At 40.7% G+C, this 16,791-nt stretch overlaps 1 protein-coding gene across 1 annotated transcript in view; it reads left to right on the top strand.

The window, feature by feature from the left end:
* The first annotated feature begins 310 nt into the window (after nt 1–310).
* The window catches only part of LOC143764630 (thioredoxin-like), a 60,141-nt gene continuing 43,660 nt past the window's right edge, over nt 311–16,791 (top strand). The window contains exon 1 of the mRNA XM_077250417.1: nt 311–493. Within this exon, the coding sequence (XP_077106532.1) occupies nt 326–493 (168 nt within the window). The 5' untranslated portion in view covers nt 311–325. The remainder of the gene's footprint in view (nt 494–16,791) is intronic.

Below are 16,791 nucleotides of genomic sequence, written 5' to 3'. Positions count from 1 at the left end.
TGGAGGAAGGAAGGGTAACAAAAGAGCAAAAAATTATTTGGCTGTGCCGGCAACTGTTTTTGATCAACTCTACATCCATAAAATCTAATTACGGTAGTTTAGGTTGGACATTTGTATTCCTACCAAAGTGGTGATCTACAGTCAAATTCTGGTTCTCACTCTGCAAATAGTGTACACCGGGTTTTGTAATTTTGCTTATACTAGACAGGAAATGTCTTGCTCATAAGTGCCAGTGGCATATACCTTCGAATCTTAACACCATACTAATCTGTGCCACTCCCAAATATTGATGAGCTCAGTACTGATCTTATTGTGCTTTGTAATAATGGGCTGGGCTGTTTCCCTGAGGGTGACTGGAGATTTCACAAATACCAGGAAAGAGCAAGAATCATCCAGAGCATGCTACAGCATCTTCATATTAGGACTTGAGAAGAGTTCTACACCGAGTCTGGAAAAAAAGGAAATCATGCCTTTGTTAGAGGTACAAGAGGAGGTAAATCAGTTTTGTATTTATATTAGTCTACAGTGTTATTTTAATACTTTAGCGATTATTAAGTTGATGTCATATTTTGTCCTGTTCTTCTGACCAGTATCAGTCTATCTGTATATCTGTCTGGAAAAAAAGAAAGTGAAAAAGCATCACAAAAGTAGTCACAGGGTACGAAAGCTTCCCAGGCATGTAACAATCCTAGTAAATATATCCACAAAAACAGAAGCAGCACACCATAATAGAGTCAATTCACGTGAAGTTTAATTGCCTATCTATCTATCTATCTATCTATCTATCTATCTATCTCATATCTATCTATCCCATATCTATCTATCTATCTATCTATCTCATATCTATCTCTCTCTCCTATCTATCTATCTATCTATCTATCTATCTATCTATCTATCTATCTATCTCATATCTATCTCTCTCTCCTATCTATCTATCTATCTATCTATCTATCTATCTATCTATCTATCTATCTATCTCATATCTATATTTCTATCTATCTATCTCATATCTATCTATCTATCTATCTATCCATCTATCTATCTCATATCTATCTATCTCTCCTATCTATCTATCTATCTATCTATCTATCTATCTATCTATCTATCTATCTCTCCTATCTATCTATCTATCTATCTATCTATCTATCTATCTATCTATCTATCCCATATTTATCTATCTATCGATCTATCTATCTATCTAATATCTATCTATCTATCTAATATCTATCTATCTATATATCTCATATCTATCACATATCTATCTTTCTATCTATCTATCTATCTATCTATCTACCTACCTATCTATCTCATATCTATCTATCTATCTATCTATCTATCTATCTATCTCATATCTATCTATCGATCTAACTACCCATCTCATATCTATCTATCTATCTATCTATCTATCTATCTATCTATCTGTCTGTCTGTCTGTCTGTCTGTCTATCTCATATCTATCTATCTCATATCTATCTATCTATCTATCTATCTATCTATCTATCTATCTATCTAAGAAAACATTGGAACAGCATCCAGCGTTACCTCAGATGACATGCAGAGCTTTCCTAACCACCAATCCAGTGACCCCCAAATGTAGAATCAAAAAAAGGAAAACAGCACAAAAAACTGAAGAAAAAGTGGACTTTAATGCCTGAACGGCGTGGCAACGTTTCGGATGTAATATCCTTTCTCATATCCTTTCTCTATCTATCTATCTATCTATCTATCTATCTATCTATCTATCTATCTATCTATCTATCTATCTATCTCTCCTATCTATCTATCTATCTATCTATCTATCTATCCATCCCATATTTATCTATCTATCGATCTATCTATCTATCTAATATCTATCTATCTATCTAATATCTATCTATCTATATATCTCATATCTATCACATATCTATCTTTCTATCTATCTATCTATCTATCTACCTATCTATCTCATATCTATCTATCTATCTATCTATCTCATATCTATCTATCGATCTAACTACCCATCTCATATCTATCTATCTATCTATCTATCTATCTATGTATCTATCTGTCTGTCTGTCTGTCTGTCTATCTCATATCTATCTATCTCATATCTATCTATCTATCTATCTATCTATCTATCTATCTATCTATCTATCTATCTATCTCTCCTATCTATCTATCTATCTATCTATCTATCTATCTATCTATCTATCCATCCCATATTTATCTATCTATCGATCTATCTATCTATCTAATATCTATCTATCTATCTATCTATCTATCTAATATCTATCTATCTATATATCTCATATCTATCACATATCTATCTTTCTATCTATCTATCTATCTATCTATCTATCTATCTATCTATCTATCTATCTATCTCATATCTATCTATCGATCTAACTACCCATCTCATATCTATCTATCTATCTATCTATCTATCTATCTATCTATCTATCTATCTATCTATCTGTCTGTCTGTCTGTCTATCTCATATCTATCTATCTCATATCTATCTATCTATCTATCTATCTATCTATCTATCTATCTATCTATCTATCTATCTAAGAAAACATTGGAACAGCATCCAGCGTTACCTCAGATGACATGCAGAGCTTTCCTAACCACCAATCCAGTGACCCCCAAATGTAGAATCAAAAAAAGGAAAACAGCACAAAAAACTGAAGAAAAAGTGGACTTTAATGCCTGAACGGCGTGGCAACGTTTCGGATGTAATATCCTTTCTCATATCCTTTCTCTATCTATCTATCTATCTATCTATCTATCTATCTATCTATCTATCTATCTATCTATCTATCTATCTATCTATCTACCTATCTATCTCATATATATCTATCTATCCATCTATCTCATATATATCTATGTCATATCTATCTCTTTTTCTATCTATCTCATATCTACTGTATACAGTATATAGATAAAATGGAACAGCACCATATTATAACTTCGGGTGCACAAAAAGTCCATAAAAAAGGAAAAGTAAGGCAGCACTCTATATGGCTTTAGATTAAAAAAGGTGAATTTTATTCAGACCCACATGGCGTGGCGACGTTTCAGTTCACACTGAGCCTTTTTCAAGCCAAAGGGCTTGTACTTAAAGCTCTCCTGCCTTTCCTCCCTATTCCCTGCCTAGCTCCTATGTCAGACTGAGAGGACTGTTTCAGTCTCCTGCCTTCACTGACCCAGACCACGAACAAGCACCATTTCATAGAAATGTTTCATATACCATAAATCAGTTTCTAACATACAGGACACAGTTTGTGGTATATGTAGTTATGCGTGATTGTAAATGTTTCCCTATGGGTAAAATTACATGACCAATGTATAGGCGCTTTAGTGAGCATGTTGAATCTCTCTAGACAGGTAAGGCTTCCTTTAGATTGATACAGCATATGTGTAAAGGTTATTCTCATCACATGTGATTTATATTAAACAAAAATACAGAGTAGTGGGGGTAATAGACATAATTAACTATTGAAAAAGAAAAAGAAATCATATCACGCATGGAAGCATTGTGTCTAGGACACAGATGTCAAACTCTGGCAAATAGGCCAAATCTAGCCCTCAGGGAGAGTATATTTGGCCCACGATGCCAGGCATCCATTATTCTGTATAAAGGAGTATCCGGGGCCATTATACTGTATGGAGCAATATGTGGGGCCATTAAACTGTATGGAGCAATATGTTGGGCCATTATACTTTATGAAGCACTATATGGGACCATTTTACTGTATGGAGCTTTTTGTAGGGCCATTTTACTGTATAGAAACCTTTGTGAGCCATTATACTGTATGGAGCACTATGTGGTGCCAAAATACTGTATAGACAGCAATGTGGGCCCATTATACTGTATGGAGGAGTATCTTGGTCCATTATACTGTATGGGAAGCAATGCAGGGCCCATTAAACTGTATGGAGGAGTATGTAGGTCCATTATACTGTATAGAAAGCAATGCAGGGCCCATTATACGGTATGGAACACAATGTGGTGCCAAAATACTGTATAGAAAGCAATGTGGGCCCATTATACTGTATGGAGGAGTATGTAGGTCCATTATACTGTATGTAAAGCAATGCAGGGCCCATTACACTGTATGAAGTACTATGTTGTGCCCATTATACTGTATGGAGGACTTTGTGGTGTCAATTATACTATGTGGAGGGCTGTGGTGCGGATTACAGTTAGGGAATCATATTGTGATAGGGTCACCATATTTTGCCAGGTTGGTGAGTTGCCAGGTGGGTGAGCAGATGGGGGTATAGTAGGGTCATCATACCATGCATATGGAGGATACTCTGGAGGAATTCACTGTGGGAGTATCTTACTGTGTTTTGGAGGAGACTTTTATTGGCATCATACTTTATTATCTGCATTATTCAAGGTTTTTCATCCTTTATTACTTATTTAAATTAGTCCATTGGGCCATATGCTTTTTACTGCTCTTACATAACATATTATATCATTCCAATATTCTGTGAACTATTAATTCAAATGTACTTTGTTGGTGGGACAACACCTTTAAGTTTGTTTCCCTATGAAAAGGTTCATCTTTATATCGTTATATGCACTGAGACTGCAGTATATACATCAAATAGGAAACGCTGAGACTGCTGTATACATGACATGAGATAAACAGAGATTGCTGTATACACATCACATCGATACACCAGTACTTCCGTAAGTACATCACATAGGAGAAAAAACTGCTGTGTATGCATCATTAAAGACATCAGAGCTGAGGCATATGCATCACATAGTATACACTGGGGCTGGAGCATGTTCACCTCATAGGAGATGCTGGTGCTGGAGCATATACATCATGTAGGAAACACTGGGGCTGGAGTATATGCATTACATAAGAAACCATGAGCCTGGAGCATATTCACCTCATAGGAGATGCTGGAGTGTATACCTTATATAGGAGACACTAGGGCTGTAGTATGTACATCACAAAGGAAATGCTGGTGATGGTGCTTATATATCACACAGGAGAGACTGGGGCTGGCGCATATACATCACAAGGAAGATGCTGGGTCCCAATCATATACATAACATAAGAGATGCTGGGGCTGTTGCATACACATCACGAAGAAGAGACTGTGACTGGAGCATATATATCACAAGGGAGATGCTGGGGCTGGAGCATATTTACCTCATAGGAGATGCTGGAGTATATACATCACATCGGGGACACTAGGGCTGGAGTATATACATCACAAAGGAGATGCTGGGGATGGTACTTATAAATCACACAGGAGAGACTAGGGCTGGAGCATATACATCACATAGGAGACAATGGCGCTGGTGCATAAATATCTCATAGGAGAGACTGGAGCTAGACCATATACACTGTGTGTAGAATTATTAGGCAAGTTGTATTTAGAAGATTATTTTTTATTATTGATCAACAATTATGTTCTCAATCAACCCAAAAGACGCATAAATATCAAAGCTTAATATTTTTGGAAGCTGGAGTGGTTTTTTGGGGGGGATTTGGCTATCTTAGGAGGATATCTGTTTGTGCAGGTAACTATTACTGTGCAGAATTATTAGGCAACTTAATAAAAACCAAATATATTCCCATCTCACTTGTTTATTTTCACCAGGTAAACCAATATAACTGCCAAAAATTTAGAATTAAACATTTCTGACATGCAAAAACAAAACCTTAAAAAATTTGTTACCAATATAGCCACCTTTCTTTATGATGACACTAAACAGCCTTCCATCCATAGATTCTGTCAGTTGCTTGATCTGTTTACGATCAACATTGCGTGCAGCAGCCACCACAGCCTCACAGACATTGTTCCGAGAGGTGTACTGTTTTCCCTCCCTGTAGATCTCACATTTTATGAGGGACCGCAGATTCTCTATGGGGTTCAGATCAGGTGAACAAGGGGGCCATGTCATTATTTTTTGTTCTTTGTGATCTTTATTGGCCAGCCACGCTGTGGAGTAGTTGGAGGCATGTGATGGAGCATTGTCCTGCATGAAAATCATGTTTTTCTTGAACGATACTGACTTCTTCTTGTACCACTGCTTGAAGAAGTTGTCTTCCAGAAACCGGCAGTAGGTCTGGGAGTTGAGATTCACTCCATCCTCAACCTGAGAAGGTCCCACAAGTTCATCTTTGATGATACCAGCCCATACCAGTACCCCACCTCCACCTTGCTGGCGTCTGAGTCGGAGTGGAGCTCTCTGCCCTTTACTGATCCAGCCTCTGGCCCATCCATCTGGCCCATCAAGAGTCACTTTCATTTCATCAGTCCATAAAACCTTTGAAAAGTCAGTCTTAAGATATTTTGTGGCCCAGTCTTGGCGTTTTATCTTATGTTTCTTGTTCAAAGGTGGTCGTTTTTCAGCCTTCCTTACCTTAGCCATGTCCCTGAGTATCGCACACCTCATGCTTTTTGTTACACGCTTGATTTTCCTCAATTCATGGGCAGTTATTTTGCACCTTTGTTGCCCAACACACTTCTTGCGGCCCTGTTGGCTATTTGCCATGAAACGCTTGATCGGTGATCACGCTTCAAACGTTTGGCAATTTCAAGACTGCTGCATCCCTCAACAAGACATCTCACAATTTTGGACTTTTCAGAGCCCGTCAAATCTCTCTTCTGACCCATTTTGCCAAAGGAAAGGAAGTTGCCTAATAATTAAGCACACCTTACATAGGGTTTTGATGTCATTAGACAACACCCCTCCTCATTACAGAGATGCACATCACCTGATTTACTTAATTGGTAGTTGGCTCTCAAGCCTGAACAGCTTGGAGTAGGACAACATGTATAAAAAGTATCATGTGATCAAAATACAACTTGCCTAATAATTCTGCACACAGTGTACATCACAAGGGAGGTGCTGAGGCTGGAGCATATACAGTACAGAGCAAAAGTTTGGACACACCTTCTCATTTAAAGCTTTTTCTGTATTTTCATGACTATGAAAATTGTACATTCACACTGAAGGAATCAAAACTATGAAATAACACGTGGAATTATATACTATATATTTCAGTGTGAAACAACTGAAATTATGTCTTATATTCTCGGTTCTTCAAAGTAGCCACCTTTTGCTTTGATGACTGCTTTGCACACTCTTAGCATTCTCTTGATGAGCTTCAAGAGGTAGTCACCGGGAACGGTTTTCACTTCACAGGTGTGCCCTGTCAGGTTTAATAAGTGGAATTTCTTGCCTTATAAATAGGGTTGGGACCATCAGTTGTGTTGTGCAGAAGTCTGGTGGATACACAGCTGATAGTCCTACTGAATAGACTGTTAGAATTTGTATTATGGCAAGAAAAAAGCAGCTAAGTAAAGAAAAACTAGTGGCCATCATTACTTTAAGAATTGAAGGTCAATCAGTCCGAAAAATTGGGAAAACTTTGAAAGTGTCCCCAAGGGCAGTGGCAAAAACCATCAAGCGCTACAAAGAAACTGGCTCACATGAGGACCGCCCCAGGAAAGGAAGACCAAGAGTCACCTCTGCTTCTGAGGATAAGTTTATCCGAGTCACCAGCCTCAGAAATCGCAGGTTAACAGCAGCTCAGAGTAGAGACCAGGTCAATGCCACACAGAGTTCTAGCAGCAGACACATCTCTACAACAACTGTTAAGAGGAGACTTTGTGCACCAGGCCTTCATGGTAAAATAGCTGCTAGGAAACCACTGCTAAGGACAGGCAACAAGCAGAAGAGACTTGTTTGGGCTGAAGAACACAAGGAATGAACATTAGATCAGTAGAAATCTGTGCTTTGGTCTGATGAGTCCAAATTTGAGATCTTTGGTTCCAACCACAGTGTCTTTGTGCGACGCAGAAAAGGTGAACGGATGGACTCTACATGCCTGGTTCCCACCGTGAAGCATGGAGGAGGAGGAGGTGTGATGGTGTGGGGGTGCTTTGCTGGTGACACTGTTGGGGATTTATTCAAAATTAAAGGAATACTGAACCAACATGGCTACCACAGCATCTTGCAGCGAAATGCTATTCCATCTGGTTTGCGTTTAGTTGGATCATCATTTATTCTTCAACAGGACAATGACCCCAAACACACCTCCAGGCTGTGTAAGGGCTATTTGACCAAGAAGGAGAGAGATGGGGTGCTACGCCAGATGACCTGGCCTCCACAGTCACCAGACCTGAACCCAATTGAGATGGTTTGGGGTGAACTGGACCGTAGCGTGAAGGCAAAAGGGCCAACAAGTGCTAAGCATCTCTGGGAACTCCTTCAGGATTGTTGGAAGACCATTACCGGTGACAACCTCTTGAAACTCATCAAGAGAATGCCAAGAGTGTGCAAAGCAGTCATCAAAGCAAAAGGTGGCTACTTTGAAGAACCTAGAATTTAAGACATAATTTCAGTTGTTTCACACTTTTTTGTTAAGTATATAATTCCGCATGTGTTAATTCATAGTTTTTATGCCTTCAGTGTGAATGTACAATTTTCATAGTCATGAAAATACAGAAAAATCTTTAAATGAGAAGGTGTGTCCAAACTTTTGGTCTGTACTGAACATCACATAGGAGACACTGGGGCTGGAGCATATATATCACAAATGAGATGGTGGGGCTATTGCATATACATCACATAGGCAACACTGGGATTGATTGGATCATATACATTACATATGAGAGACTGGGGATAGAACACATACATCACATAAAAGATGATGGGGCTGGTGCATATGCATCACATAGGAGAGCTTGAAGTTGGAGCACATACATGACAAGGGAGATGCTGGAGCTGGAGTATTTACCTCACATATGAGACATCGGGGATGCTACATATACATTACATAGGAGACACTGGGGCTGGAGCATATAAATCACATAGGAGATGGTAGGGTTAGAGTATATACATCACATAGGAGTCTCTGAGACTGCTATGTCTACATCACATAGGAGACACAGAGACTGCTGAATATACATCAAAAGAGACACCATGGCTTGTGCATATGTATCTTATAGGGCACATCGAGATTGATGTATATACATCATATAGAACACACTGAGACTGCTGAATGCATTATATAGACACAGAAACTGTTGTAAACATCACATAGGAGACACTAAATCTGCAGTATATACATCACATAGGAAACACTGAGACTGCTGTATACATGACATGAGATACACCGAGATTGCTCTATATTCATCACATAGGATACACTGATATTTCTGTAAATATATCACATAGGAGACACAAAAACTGCTGTTATGCATCATTGAAGACACCAGGGCTGAGGCATTTACATCACATAATAGACACTGGGGCTGAAGAATATGCATCACATAGGAGGTGCTGAAGTATATACATCACAGGAGATGCAGAGGCTGGAGCATATACATCACATAAAAGATGCTGTGGCATATACAGCAAATAGGGGAGATTAGGACCAGAGCATATACATCACACAGGAGAGACTGCAGCAAGAGAATAAACATCACATAGGAGACACTGAAGCATATATGTTACATAGGGGAGACACTGGGGCTTGAGCATATATTACATTGGAGATGCTGGGGCTGGTACATATACAATAATAGGAGAGAGTAGGGCTGGAGCATATACATCACATAGAAGTTGTAAATCTTTATTCATTACATAGTGGAATGTGTTGAGAACAATAAAACCTAAAAATGATCAACGTAAATCACAACTAATATCCCACAGAGGTCTGGAGTTGGAATGATGTGCAAAATCAAAGTGGAAAATGAAGTTACAGGCTGATCCAACTTCAGTGGAAATGCCTCAAGACAAGGAAATAATGCTCAGTAGTGTGTGTGGCCACCACGTGCCTGTATGATCTCCCTACAGAAACAACAAAAACCCTCACTGTCGCCCTGATCCACTCCCGCCTGGACTACTGCAATGCTCTATTAATTGGCCTCGCCCTCACTCGACTTTCCCCTCGCCAGTCTATCCTTAATGCAGCAGCCAGGGTTGTCTATCTAGCTAATCGTTACTCAAACGCGTCCGCTCTTCGCCAGTCATTACACTGGCTGCCCATTCATTACAGGATACAATTCAAAGTACTTGTTCTCACCCACAAAGCTCTTCACAGTGCGGCACCCCCTTACATCTCCTCCCTCGTTTCTGTCTATCGGCCTAACCGACCTCTGCGCTCTGCAAATGACTTTAGACTAACCTCTGCCCTAATCCGTACCTCCCACTCCCGACTCCAAGACTTCTCCCGTGCTGCGCCAATCCTCTGGAATGCTCTACCCCAAGAAATTGGGACCATCCACAATTTGCATAGTTTTAGGCGCTCCCTCAAAACACATTTGTTCAGAGCGGCCTATCATGTTCCCTAATCAGTTATTTTGTTTGTGTGTAGCCTATTCACTACTTCCATCTATCCCCCACTCCCTGAAGATGGCTGGACCATCATTGTAAATACATCATTGTAAATACACAGCTGTACTTTGTATCTCCCCACCTCATTGTAGATTGTAAGCTCTCACGAACAGGGTCATCTTGTGTTGCTTTAACCCCTTAATCCCATATGACGTACTATCCCGTCGAGGTGGGGTGGGCCTTAATTCCCACCGACGGGATAGTACGTCATACGCGATCGGCCGCGCTCACGGGGGGAGCGCGGCCGATCGCGGCCAGGTGTCAGCTGCATATCACAGCTGACATCCGGCACTATGTGCCAGGAGTGGTCACGGACCGCCCCCGGCACATTAACCCCCGGCACACCGCGATCAAACATGATCGCGGTGTACCGGCGGTATAAGGAAGCATCGCGCAGGGAGGGGGCTCCCTGCGGGCTTCCCTGAGACCCCCGCAGCAACGCGATGTGATCGCGTTGCTCCGAGGGTCTCCTACCTCCCTCCTCGCCGCAGGTCCCGGATCCAAGATGGCTGCGGCATCCGGGTCCTGCAGGGAGGGAGGTGGCTTACCGAGTGCCTGCTCAGAGCAGGCGCTGGTAAGCCTGCAGCCCTGTACAGCAGATCGCAGATCTGACAGAGTGCTGTGCACACTGTCAGATCAACGATCTGTGATGTCCCCCCCTGGGACAAAGTAAAAATGTAAAAAAAAAATTTTTCCACATGTGTAAAAAAATAAATAAAAAATAAATTCCTAAATAAAGAAAAAAAAAATATTATTCCCATAAATACATTTCTTTATCTAAATAAAAAAAACAAAACAATAAAAGTACACATATGTAGTATCGCCGCGTCCGTAACGACCCAACCTATAAAACTATATCACTAGTTAACCCCTTCAGTAAACACCGTGAGAAAAAACAAAACAAAAAAAAACGAGGCAAAAAACAACGCTTTATTACCATACCGCCGAACAAAAAGTGGAATAACACGCGATCAAAAAGACAGATATAAATAACCATGGTACCGCTGAAAACGTCATCTGATCCTGCAAAAAACGAGCCGCCACAAAGCATCATCAGCAAAAAAATAAAAAAGTTATAGTCCTGAGAATAAAGCGATACCAAAATAATTATTTTTTCTATAAAATAGCTTTTATCGTATAAAAGTGCCAAAACATAAAAAAATGATATAAATGAGATATCGCTGTAATCGTACTGACCCTACGAATAAAACTGCTTTATCAATTTTACCAAACGCGGAACGGTATAAACGCCTCCCCCAAAAGAAATTCATGAATAGCTGGTTTTTGGTCATTCTGCCTCACAAAAATCGGAATAAAAAGTGATCAAAAAATGTCATGTGCCCGAAAATGTTACCAATAAAAACATCAACTCGTCCCGCAAAAAACAAGATCTCACATGACTCTGTGGACTCAAATATGGAAAAATTATAGCTCTCAAAATGTGGTAACGCAAAAAATATTTTTTGCAATAAAAAGCGTCTTTCAGTGTGTGACGGCTGCCAATCATAAAAATCCGCTAAATAACCCGCTATAAAAGTAAATCAAACCCCCTTCATCACCCCCTTAGTTAGGGAAAAATAAAAAAATAAAAAAAAGTATTTATTTCCATTTTCCCATTAGGGTTAGGGCTAGGGTTAGGGTAAGGGCTAGGGTTAGGGCTATGGTTAGGGCTAGGGTTAGGGCTAGGGTTAGGGTTAGGGTTAGGGCTAGGGTTAGGGTTAGGGTTAGGGCTAGGGTTATTGCTAGGGCTATTGCTAGGGTTAGGGTTAGGGCTACGGTTAGGGCTAGGGTTATTGCTAGGGTTAGGGCTAGGGATAGAGCTAGGGTTAGGGCTAGGGTTAGGGTTAGGGTTATTGCTAGGGTTAGGGCTAGGGTTAGGGCTAGGGTTAGGGCTAGGGTTGGGGCTAGGGTTAAGGCTACAGTTAGGGTTGGGGCTAAAGTTAGGGTTAGGGTTTGGATTACATTTACGGTTGGGAATAGGGTTGGCATTAGTGTTAGGGGTGTGTCAGGGTTAGGGGTGTGGTTAGGGTTACCGTTGGGATTAGGGTAAGGGTTGTGTTTGGATTAGGGTTTCAGTTATAATTGGGGGGTTTCCACTGTTTAGGCACATCAGGGGCTCTCCAAATGGGACATGGCATCCGATCTCAATTCCAGACAATTCTGCGTTGAAAAAGTAAAACAGTTCTCCTTCCCTTCAGAGCTCTCCCGTGGACCCAAACAGGGGTTTACCCCAACATATGGGGTATCAGCGTACTCAGGACAAATTGGACAACATATTTTGGTGTCCAATTTCTCCTGTTACCCTTGTAAAAATACAAAGCTGGGGGCTAAAAAATCATCTCTGTGAAAAAAAGAGGAATTTTTATTTTCACGGCTCTGCGTTATAAACTGTAGTGAAACACTTGGGGGTTCAAAGTTCTCACAACACATCTAGATAAGTTCCTTGGGAGGTCTAGTTTCCAATTTGGGGTCACTTGTGGAGGGTTTCTACTGTTTGGGTACATCAGGGGCTCTGCAACTGCAACGTTACGCCTGCAGACCAATCCATTTAAGTCTACATTCCAAATGGCGCTCCTTCCCTTCCGAGCTCTGCCATGCGCCCAAACAGTGGTTCCCCCCCACATATGGGGTATCAGCGTACTCAGGACAAATTGGACAACAACTTTTGGGGTCCAATTTATTATGTTACCCTTGTAAAAATACAAAGCTGGGGGCTACAAAATCATCTCTGTGAAAAAAAAGAGGAATTTTTATTTTCACGGCTCTGCGTTATAAACTGTAGTGAAACACTTGGGGGTTCAAAGTTCTCACAACACATCTAGATAAGTTCCTTAGGGGGTCTACTTTCCAAAATGGTGTCACTTGTGGGGGGTTTTAATGTTTAGGCACATCAGGGGCTCTCCAAACGCAACATGGCGTCCCATCTTAATTCCAGTCAATTTTGCATTGAAAAGTAAAATAGCGCTCCTTCCCTTCCGAGCTCTGCTATGCGCCCAAACAGTGGTTTACCCCCACATATGGGGTATCGTCTTACTCAGGACAAATTGCACAACAACTTTTGTGGTCTAATTTCTTTTCTTACCCTTGGGAAAATAAAAAAATGGGGGCGAAAAAATCATTTTTGTGAAAAAATATGATTTTTTATTTTTACGGCTCTGCATTATAAACTTCTGTGAAGCACTTGTTGGGTTAAAGTGCTCAACACACATCTAGATAAGTTCATTAAGGGGTCTACTTTCCAAAATGGTGTCACTTGTGGGGCGTTTCAATGTTTAGGCACATCAGGGGCTCTCCAAACGCAACATGGCGTCCCATCTTAATTCCAGTCAATTTTGCATTGAAAAGTCAAATGGCGCTCCTTCCCTTCCGAGCTCTGCCCTGCGCCCAAACAATGGTTTACACCAACATATGGGGTATCGCCGTACTCAGGACAAATTGCACAACAACTTTTGTGGTTTAATTTCTTCTCTTACCCTTTGGAAAATTAAAAAATGGGGGCGAAAAGATCATTTTTGTGAAAAAATATGATTTTTTATTTTTACGGCTCTGCATTATAAACTTCTGTGAAGCACTTGTTGGGTCAAAGTGCTCACCACACATCTAGATAAGTTCCTTAGGGGGTCTACTTTCCAAAATGGTGTCACTTGTGGGGGGTTTCAATGTTTAGGCACATCAGGGGCTCTCCAAACGCAACATGGCGTCCCATGTCAATTCCAGTCAATTTTGCATTGAAAAGTCAAATGGCGCTCCTTTCCTTCTGAGCTCTGCCATGAGCCCAAACAGTGGTTTACCCCTACATATGGGGTATCAGTGTACTCAGGACAAATTGTACAACAACTTTTGCGGTCCATTTTCTCCTGTTACCCTTGGTAAAATAAAACAAATTGGAGCTGAAATAAATTTTGTGTGAAAAAAAGTTAAATGTTCATTTTTATTTAAACATTCCAAAAATTCCTGTGAAACACCTGAAGGGTTAATAAATTTCTTGAATGTGGTTTTGAGCACCTTGAGGGGTGCAGTTTTTAGAATGGTGTCACATTTGGGTATTTTCTGTCATATATACCCCTCAAAATGACTTCAAATGAGATGTGGTCCCTAAAAAAAAATGGTGTTGTAAAAATGAGAAATTTCTGGTCAAATTTTAACCCCTATAACTCCCTAACAAAAAAAAATTTGGTTCCAAAAGTGTGCTGATGTAAAGTAGACATGTGGGAAATGTTACTTATTAAGTATTTTGCGTGACATATGTCTGTGATTTAAGGGCATAAAAATTCAAAGTTGGAAAATTGCGAAATTTTCACAATTTTCGCCAAATTTCCCTTTTTTTCACAAATAAACGCTAGTTATATCGAAGAAATTTTACCACTTTCATGAAGTACAATATGTCACGAGAAAACAATGTCAGAATCGCAAAGATCCGTTGAAGCGTTCCAGAGTTATAACCTCATAAAGGGACAGTGGTCAGAATTGTAAAAATTGGCCCGGTCATTAACGTGCAAACCACCCTCGGGGCTTAAGGGGTTAATTATTGTATTGTTAACATTCTTACTTATGACTGTTGTGTTTGAAGCTGTTAAACTGTAAAGCGCTGCGGAATATGTTGGCGCTATATAAATAAAGATTATTATTATTATTATTATTATTGCAACACCTGGGCATGCTCCTGATGAGGCGGCGGAAGGTCTCCTGAGGTATCTCTTCCCAGACTTGGACTAAAGTATCCACCAACTCCTGGACAGTCTGTGGTGCAACGTGACGTTGGTGGATGGTGCGAGACATGATGTCCCAGATGTGTTCAATCGGATTCAGGTCTGGGGAACGGGTGGGCCAGTCCATAACTTCAATGCCTTCATCTTGCAGGACCTACTGACACACTCCAGCCACATGAGGTCTGGCATTGTCCTGCATTAGGAGGAACCCAGGGCCAACCGCACCAGCATATGGTCTCACAAGGGATCTGAGGATCTCATCTCGGTACCTAATGGCAGTCAGGCTACCTCTGGCGAGCACATGGAGGACTGTGCGGCCCTCCAAAGAAATGCCGCCCCACACCACACCATTACTGACCCACGGCCAAAGCGGTCATGCTGAAGGATGTTGCAGGCAGCAGATCGCTCTCCATGGCATCTCCAGACTCTGTCACGTTTGTCACGTGTGCTCAGTGTGAACCTGCTTTCATCTGTGAAGAGCACAGGGCGCCAGTAGCGAATATGCCAATTCTGGTGTTCTGTGGCAAATGCCAAGCGTCCTGCATGGTGTTGGGCTGTGAGCACAACCCCCATCTGTGGACGTCGGGCACTCAGACCATCCTCATGGAGTCGGTTTCTAACCGTTTGTGCAGACACATACACATTTGTGGCCTGCTGGAAGTAATTTTTCAGGGCTCTGGCAGTGCTCCTCCTGTTCCTCCTTGCACAAAGGCGGAGGTAGCGGTCCTGCTGCTGGGTTGTTGCCCTCCTACGGCCCCTTCCATGTCTCCTGGTGTACTGGCCTGTCCCCTGGTAGTGACTCCAGCCTCTGGACACTACGCTGACAGACACAGCAAACTTTCTTGCCACATCTCACATTGATGTGCCATCCTGGATGAGTTGCACTACCTGAGCCACTTGTGTGGGTTGTAGAGTCAGTTTCATGCTACCACGAGTGTGAAAGCACAACCAACATTAAAAAGCGACCAAAACATCAGCCAGAAAGCATTGGTACTGAGATGTAGTCTGTGTTCCCCACCCGCAGAACCACTCCTTTATTGAGTGTGTCTTGATAATTGCCAATAATTTCCAACTTTTGTCTATTCCATTTGCACAACAGCATGTGAAATCGATTGTCAATCAGTGTTGTTTCCTAAGTGGACAGTTTGATTTCACAGAAGTTTGATTTACTTAAAGTTATATTCTGTTGTTTAAGTGTTCCCTTTATTTTTTTGAGCAGTGTATATATATATTCACACAAACACAAAAAAACAGATGCACTCAGACCATGCAATTGATCAAGTGTCTCTGTATAACCAACAATGAGCACACCTAGCTACTGATGTGTGATATCTCAGATAACTGTCACTAGTTACATATGGACCAAGGACATCAAATAGTTATAGATAAATCCTTATCACATAAATTCTGGGTGTAAGCTACAATATATCAGATGGATATTATTTATAACGATACAGTGATGTAATATCACGGCCTGCCAACTTAATATAGATACAAAACAACTTGAAATATAAAGAGACTGAAATAGCACAGTAGTAGATTCAGTAGGGAATTGGCATTAGAGATTAAAAATCCATAAACCCATCTGTTAACACATCAGCTATGGATAGTGATAAGTGCTAAATAGCTCATGATGATGTCAAAAGTGCACAAGTGCAAATTTACATTTACAATTTATTGTGTCACCATAAGCTGGACTTTCAGCCCAATCAGCTGGCCTCT

This window comes from Ranitomeya variabilis, chromosome 1 (assembly GCF_051348905.1).
Source record: "Ranitomeya variabilis isolate aRanVar5 chromosome 1, aRanVar5.hap1, whole genome shotgun sequence".
Taxonomy (NCBI): Eukaryota; Metazoa; Chordata; class Amphibia; order Anura; family Dendrobatidae; genus Ranitomeya; species Ranitomeya variabilis.
Note: the sequence above shows the minus strand (reverse complement) of the source record. Positions and strands in the feature narration are given on the sequence as shown.